This window comes from Rhea americana, unplaced genomic scaffold (assembly GCF_003343005.1).
Source record: "Rhea americana isolate MKP2758 unplaced genomic scaffold, rheAme1 scaffold_109, whole genome shotgun sequence".
Classification (NCBI taxonomy): domain Eukaryota; kingdom Metazoa; phylum Chordata; class Aves; order Rheiformes; family Rheidae; genus Rhea; species Rhea americana.
This window is the reverse complement of record NW_028185139.1, coordinates 777,667-786,203: the sequence shown is the minus strand read 5'-3', so window position 1 is coordinate 786,203 and position 8,537 is coordinate 777,667. Positions and strand designations below refer to the sequence as shown.

The 8,537-nt window shown below is 35.5% G+C and overlaps 1 protein-coding gene across 5 annotated transcripts in view; it reads right to left on the bottom strand.

Moving 5' to 3' along the window:
* Positions 1-8,537, bottom strand: part of TMEM63A (transmembrane protein 63A) — a 36,314-nt gene that overhangs the window by 22,959 nt on the left and 4,818 nt on the right. For all 5 annotated transcript variants that reach the window (XM_085311566.1, XM_085311575.1, XM_085311585.1 and 2 more), the window contains exons 3-10: positions 8,279-8,358; positions 7,349-7,412; positions 5,811-5,848; positions 4,483-4,625; positions 2,296-2,347; positions 1,077-1,185; positions 736-806; positions 225-305 (exon numbers count right to left, since the gene is read on the bottom strand). In XM_085311566.1, coding sequence (XP_085167692.1) covers positions 225-305; positions 736-806; positions 1,077-1,185; positions 2,296-2,347; positions 4,483-4,625; positions 5,811-5,848; positions 7,349-7,412; positions 8,279-8,358 — 638 coding nt within the window. The remainder of the gene's footprint in view (positions 1-224; positions 306-735; positions 807-1,076; positions 1,186-2,295; positions 2,348-4,482; positions 4,626-5,810; positions 5,849-7,348; positions 7,413-8,278; positions 8,359-8,537) is intronic.

The following is an 8,537-nucleotide window of genomic DNA, read 5'->3' as shown; positions in this document are numbered from 1 at the left end:
AAAAGAAAATTATTCTAGTGTAGCCCAGAACACAAGTTTTTTCCTTCCTGTGATTAGTATCTCTGGCCAATGAAACTGAGTCTCAGAGTTACAAATTCAGGCACTAGGTTTTCTGCTTCGWACCACCTGCTAAAAATAATTAAGTCGAAGCTTATCTTATGTAACATACAGAGTATCCTACCTACAAAGAATGTAGTTTAGATTTAGATTATAAACAAAAGTACCTTTTTTTGGACAGATAAAGAAGCCTGGCTACATCATAACATAGCTGGACCTCTAGCACATTGCAAGTTGGGTAAGCAGCCCTGAAAAGCAAGCAATAAACGAGTACAATGAGAACATAAGTTACAGAGAAGATGTTTCACAGGAGCATYACTGAGGCCTGACCCGCATCTTAGTCAAATATTTCATTTCTGAATGAAGTATCATGGAAGTGGAGAAACTTCCACAGAAACCCTTACTGAAAATTAATTTAATGAGATTTGCAGCATTATTCACAAATAAAGGCAATAGGGTGCCAGGAATGAAAAGTGTGCATATACAGCGACTTCCTAAGATTCTAACTTTAATATCAGCTAACTAGCTTTATGAAAATATCATATTTCAATTCTGGTCTCTATTCTGTAGGTCCAACACYACAATATGGATTTTAAACAATCCAAAAGCCAGACACTACCGCTTTGGGCAGTTTTAAATCTCCTGTTCCTAAAGATACTATTCAAACACGGAACTTACGTGAAATGGCCTTGTATGGTCTCTTCTTTTGCATTTTTGGGAAGACCAGTTACAAATAATGTGCATTTAACCTGTAAGAAAAAAAACATTCCGATTCTGAGAAACCGTAYCATTAATGAAAAAACAAGAATATGAGGAAAGCAGTAACACAGCACAWGCAGCTGTGATGAGGGTAGGGAGAAAGGCAGAGAGGAAATTCTGATTTTAATGAAAACTGCACCAATTTAAGATAGTACCACATTTATCCTCTATATTGGTAATAGGACAGCAACATTTCACAAATTCCACCCTACATCTCTCCACATGCTATTTTTTTTWAAAAACCAAATACAAAAACTTACTATATCTTCCTCCTTGTATGTGACGTACTTCATGTGATGTCTCATGAAGACAACAGTCAGAATTAGGTAAACAACAGCAAAAGCTGTGTGCAGCCAAAGAAGATTGTTACTGTAGGATAAAACAYGAATATGGGAAATAGGAAGAATTAGTTACCTAATTGATCCAAGTAGGTCTCAAAACATTAAGCAGATAAGAACACCAGTTTGAACACAAATGGACAAAAAAAATAGTAAGTAGTARATGGTTATGTCCACAAAGATGCTTTGGACAATCATTAGGGTTACCCGTAAAATTTTGTCATAAACAAGTAACAGATCTTCAAAGATCACAGCTATTCTATGACACRGACAACTTCTAGGCAACATTTGTCTTGCATTTCCTTATTCATATGACCAATAGCACACTCCACGCTCTTTACCAAACATTTTTTTATTGGTCTTACTACTTTCTGTGATGAGCACATAACTAAACTCTTCCTGAACACAGTCTTTACCCAATTTGAACACAGCCTGAATACAGGGAGTAAAGTCTGCTTCTCCAGTAGCTCCTTTCACAAAGCTCACAAGAATTCTGTTCTGTGAACAGTTTTACAGTTTTTTAAAGAGCACTAATAATTACAATTAACCTAAAATAAAGCAATCTCTCACCAACCTCCAAGTACAAAGGAATCATTGTAAGGTTAAAGAAAGTGCATCGGCAAAAACGCTAACTAGGCTTAAGAGCAGGTATGTGTGCTTTTTGTTTTTTCAAGATTAAGTAATACAACAGATTAATTGTACAATTTTGTAATTCAACTATGACTGAGACTTTAAGTCTCAGACAGGAGAGACAGGTACACACATAAATCTGATGCAAGAGAATTTAAGTCATCTGAGCTACATATTCTAGTAAAACTGCAAGCTTTATTTTGCTTTCTGAAGTATGGTTTATTTTAACATGGAAAATTCTGAAAATAACATTGCTACATGAGCAGTTATTAGTGAAGAGAAATGTGACGTAAAAAAGTAAGAGCAGAGAGAGCAGAAGCCAAATTTCTAGATTTCTTATCAATACTGCAATTGTATAGCCTGAAGCAGAACATATCCCAGTTTCATTTGATGAAGTGTGRATAAGTAATTCCTACTCCATGAGGCATTCTGCAAGCATCAATTCATAYGCTTAGACACTATGGTAAGAAGCAGATAAAAGCATAAAAAATACTCTTAAAGATTTACTTACCCAGTTTGTAAATTTACTATAGTTGTTCTTCCAAAACTATAGGGATCTTTATCTGAGAACAACAAAAAATAGCAGCATAATTAACTGGTGCAAAATTCATATGCAATCCATGATAAAGTCAGWTTTTATTTATTTTTTAAAAAGGTTGACATATTTCTCATTAAARCTGATCATGTTCATCTTTAAAAAGATTCAGAATCAAAAGTAATGCTGGTCTATACTGTATTGCATTTTAAAGTTGGAATCCTCTCCCTCCACCCAAGATTATACCTATCAAGAGAAATAACTGATTTTTAAACGCTTGAATATTAGATCTCTGCAGCATATTACCTTCCTCCTTCCACTCTTCTTTCACATCCATTAACAATGCTGTTTAGGAACCAGGATCCATTTCCTTTACATTTTTAGTCCATCTTCACTGGTTTCTTATCTCAGCTATTTACTTAAACTACTTGAATTTCAATATTCTGAAAACAGTATTGGTAACCTTACTAAGGTCAAGAGTGAGAAAGTTTACACAGTGCTGTCTTTAAATTGACAAGTCTTTTTTAAAAAAAGGAGGGGGGAGGGAAGTGAGTGAAAATTTATTTTGTGCAGGTGAAAGAGCTATAGAGTATTTGGAAAGCTAAACCAACTTCCAGCATAGGCTGTTAAATCACATTACAAGCTGGGCCAGTACAATAGAAAGAACCACATATGTCCAAAAGCAAGATATGACATGGGGCAGGGGAGATTGCRCAAGGAAAGACATCAAAGCTTTCTACTTTTTTTCAGCTCTATCTCCTAGCACCACAAAATTTAATTCAGGAAAACAGAAGTTAAATCCTCCTGCTTCAGAAGAACAGGCATATCATGCCATTTGAATCAGCAAGAGAATATCTACTGGAATCCAGAGGCCGAATAACATGTCCAAGTGACATACTGCAGACACAAATCGATGCCTATTACAAAATCATGTTTGATAAACACRCATGTAGTAACTACACCAGAAAGGCAAACTATGCTCAGTAAGTTCTGCAAAGGCATTGGCATTTCTTTCTTCACTTTATGAAGAAGGTTGCTGAAGACAGCAACTAGGGCACAGGCTGTGTTAGATTTGAGTCTGTAAAACGAACAATGCTGGCTGAGAACACGGAGATGGAAAGCAAGTTAGGTGAAATGACAAAAGGATCCTTTGAAAGGACAAAAAAAAAAAAAAAAGAAACAGAAATAATGTTCTGATTATATTAATAATCTGCCTTCTTTAAGAAAACAGATACAAAAGATACCATAGGAGAAGTCAGAGATGGAAGTTGCTCTGTAGTGGGATATGAGCCTCTCTCATAYGTGGAAAGGCTGAGAGAGCTGGGACTGTTCWGCCTGGAGAAGAGATTGAGAAGGGATCTTATCAATGTGGGTAAGTATCTGAAGAGAAGGTGTAAAGGGACCGGGGCTAGGCTGTTCTCAATGGTGCCCAGCAATCAGAGAAGAGGCAATGGGCACAAACAGAAACACAGGCAGTTTCACCTGAACATGAGGAAAAACTTTACTGTGAGGGTGAGAGAGAACTGGAACTGGGTTGTCCAGAAAGACTGTGGAGTCTGTACCCTTGAGGGTATTCAAAAGCTGTYTGGATACAATCCTGGGGCAATGATGCTCTAGGTGACCCTGCCTGAGCAGGGGTGTCGGACTAGATGATCTCTAGAGGTCCCTTCCAACCTCAACTATTCTGTGATTCTGTGATCGCAAAGGAGAGAACAATATGTTCTCCAGTATGACAAGTCAAAAAGTAATGGGTGTAAGTTACAGCAAAAGAGATTCAAATTGGACATCAGGGAAAAATTTCTTAACTGTGAAGACAAACTTTTCCCCCCGTGACCTAAGCAAATTAACAACAACCTTAAGAGAATGTTTAGACAAACACCTGCCAAAAGRGCATAAGTCAAGTTAATACTGCTTTGAGCCTTCCAGGTCTGATTTTTTATGACTACAAATATGTAGTCTGCCATCTTGTTTCTGATAGGAGCTTTTGCCAGACACTTGAACGATCCCTCCTGCTACCGTCAAACAAATGGTCACACAAAATTACATACATTGGACTAAAAAAAAAAAAGTATCTTGCAAAGTTTGTTACAGCAAAAGAGATCCTCAAAACTTTTGCAATGATATAGAATAGACGATTCTTCTAAGAGTGTAAAATATTCTTACCAAGTAGATCACCTGACAGGTTGACAGGCAGTATGACACACACAGACAAAATGCTAACAGCAATCAACAAACAAATGATGTGACGCTGGAAGGCAAGGTAATGTATGGCATCTTCACCACATCTGTCATGAATCTCATCATCACTGCATCATAGAAAAGCACACAGTCAGTCTACGCAGCTTCATTTTTTTTAACATTAATTTCTCAGTCTATCCAGTGACTTCTCCATCAATCTCTATCAATATTCAACATTGTCATGTTCTTTTGTAAATAATTTGACTATTTTTCACTTCTACAAACATACGTTCTTGTGTGATATTAACAAACAAAAACTAACATGAGGGATAGAAACAAGATAGAAATAAGTGATCTGAAAAACAAACATAAATATAATTTCTTTCTATAAGGCTAGAAGCCAGTCATCTGCCATGACCTCCTGTTTTACGACAGTTACAAGCTGTTAAATCTGGCTCTCAAACTTTAAGATTAGACTGTGACAGTATTCACCCATCTTCATAAAGGTTCCCCATGATGAAAATGRTAACACAATCACCTTACTCTTATGACTCCCATTTAACAGAAGATAATAGATTTTGGAAAGAATTATCATCAGCAGCAGGACAGATCAGCAAAATATGAATCTCTGGAAAAGGAAGGAACTGAATATAGCAGAAATGGAGAAAAACAAGCTCAATCCTCCCCTCCCATCTTTTCTGTTTCAATGTACACAACTAGAAGTTGATTTTTATCTCTCTCGACTTAGTAAATCRTGATTTTTAAAGAATCAACATCACACGTCTAATGCTCATTTTCTGCAAAAAGATGAAGATGGATTTTTCCTAGTTAGCAAATTCCATCCCTAACTAAACCACTAGTTCTCCATAGAAATCCTTGCAGAGAAACCCTRGTTCATGCCTGGCATGCTACTGGCTTCAACCCACACAGTACTCTCTGAAGGATATAAGCCTAGAGCCTAGTTATTAGCTCAGAACATAAATGCCACATAAATGCCACAGATTCATTCTCATCCACACATTGTTCCTAGGTCAGTAAATTCCTGGGTTGCTGACAGAAAGGTGATAGTATCCTGAATAAGTATTATATTACATGCTTACTTTTTCTTTTTTTTATATATATATATCTTTGGCCACCCCACTATCAGTCATCATAATAGGGGTGCCTTCAGTTTTAACTGTTTGTATTTAATTCTATCTACTCTGGAAAAAAATTAACATCTTCGAGTGCAAAGTCTTTTTAAAAATAATAAAAAARTAATTAAAAATGGAAAGTGCAAACAACAGGTTACTACTTCTGTTTCATATACTTACTGCATCCGAAAAGCAGCTGTCATCCAGGAACAAAATCCCTATAAACAAAGAAGCAAGTRTTAGGAGTTAAAGTACAAGAAATATCAGTTTCTAAATTATACAATTTAGAGAAGTGTTTCTATTAATCACTTTCTTAGCTAACAAGTTTCCAGTTTGTTGCTTTGAAATCACCATTTAGAAACTTACAGAAAAATACTTAACACGCTAAATACCTTTGATTTGACAGGGTATTTTATAAGTGTATCTTTAGATAGCATTTAAGATTTCTTTGACTACTTGCAAGTTTATTATTTGGGCTTCTTAAATGTCTACAAATGCATCCAAATCCCATCTCCAGTGAACAGAAGTCAAGACCAAGTTTTTTGTGGAAAACTGATCTTAGTGGAGAGTTTTAGAGCAGAAAATGTGATTTTTCTTTTTCTTCACAGAACCATTTCCAAAGACTTTCCAGTTTCAAGGATATGCTACATAAGAGTCTAATACAAACCAGYCAGTTAAAACACAATCAAAAACAACACTGTTGTGAAGTTAACAGAAAGGCTTTTTATCTAGGTTTACTAATCATTCTATGAAACTGTAGAGCAGACTGTTTTCTGCTGAATGTTACAGTAGGGTTCAAAAAAAAAACTTTCATGAAAGGCCTTGTAAGTGAATAATATCTAACTGAAGAGATGCATTTTTATCCCACAGTTTTAATGACAAAGTTGCTTTAGGGCTTAAAAAAAAAAGAAAAAGGAAAAAACAAAACAAAACAAAAAAAAAAGACTGCACAAATACCAGAGCAATCCTGATCAAACACCAGTATGCTTTTGATGCTCAAACAACCATTTAGTTACAAGGCTAGATGTTAAATTCATGCGTATACGAAACACTAAAACGTAGGCTGCCACCCTTGGACAACTCTCACRGTTTCACTCTGAAGTTACAACACAAAATGACAGAGACAGCATGAATTCAAAGACTTCAAAAAGACCATGGATGGATCCAATTAAAAGTTTGCCCAAAAACTAACACAAAACCACTATGTCCTAACCAGTCTTAATATCAAGATTACTTGTCATTATTACTTGCCTCACACTTGTGTCAAGTTTCCTCTTTATGAGGAAAATGTACTATAAACATCAACTAAGTATTATGTGCAATGTGAACATAATGTAAACAACTCTTAGCTCAAAAAGTTAAGTACAAATTACTTACCATTCTTCCCCTTCTACCTCCCCCCAAACATTATTGTATAATCTTTCTTCTAATTGARAAGAGTTACTTAAAGACAACAGTGAGACAAGGTACTGATTCATSACAAGCACTTGCTTGTCAGGAAACCAGGAGAGATTACATAAAATGATGATTTTGATGGAACACAGTACACAATTGCACTACTGATTTTTAAGCTGAAAGACCATCTATATGCAATGACTGGTTTGTTGGGCTAGGTGGAATTGCAAATTATAGCAACTTTTACAACACACTTTACATAAAAATAAAAATAATAAGAAAAACTTCACATAAGAAATATACCAAAACTCTTTAATACTTACACTGTCATATTCAAGCTCTTCAGGTACTGATGAAGATGTTGATAACCGGCTATACCTTGATTCACTAAAATACAGATGATGATGATTTTAAGTTCCTTTAGTAACAGCTGCTGGAATTTCACACWGTATTTCAGCTGTAATAATACTGAAGTACCTAGAGGAAGTACTATAAAACACATTTTCACTTCTGAAGGCTGTAGTTTTCATGTTGTAGCATATGCTTAATTATAAAAACTTGTGCTATATCTTGTGTCAAAAAGGGAGTCATGAGCTCCTGAAGTACAAGAGCATATAACAACTAGAAATAAAACTGAATGTTTATTGGGATATTAAAGCAGTAACATTAGAGGATACAACATAGGTGTGGAAGTCTAGACAGGATAAGTTCTATAACATAGATTCCTGGTCAGATACTCCTCATTACAAGACAATACCTCTTCTTCTTCATCTTACAACCATTACTTGAGTCTTCTCTGTACAATTCAATCTCTTAATTCCATGGTTGTGGATAAAGGAAGTGGAAGCAGGAAAAAAGGTAATTGCTGTTTATTTGTTAACATTTCACTTGCCTACACATTCATGTTTACAGTGTGCTTCTGTGACAGAAGAGTATTAACTGTTGTGCTTACCTGAGTTCAAGACTAGTGCTCTAGGGCTGAATGTGATTTGGGATGGGAGTTAAGTTCATAATGAAAACTGTAAATACACAGCTTAAACACAATACACAGCTTTATTACCAATACTCCGAAGAGGAAGTCTGGGAGCAGGAAATCTATTTCACACAAAATAGCAGGAGGGCATTTTGAACAAATATATGCATGTGATTACAAACATATCTAATTCATACAAAATTCACTTAATTGAAGTCCTTTTTACTGCACTTTTTCCCAACTGGTTTCAACAAATCAGCTTGATTGCTTATCTTCTTACCTTTCAGTTTCTGACACGAGAGCAACACGACCGTAGTCCCAGAATCTCTTTCTTATAATGGAAAACACCAATATTAAAATCTAGAAAATAGAAATAAAGTTCTTTTGACTATTTATTTTTTACTACAGAATGAATATTGTTAGATGTACAGTAACTGTCAAAAAGATGTTGCTTTCACGCTGAAACCAACTTCACCTGCTAACTAACMCAATGACCACCTTGACATAAACAAATCTGTACAGTACCAACAGACCAGAGC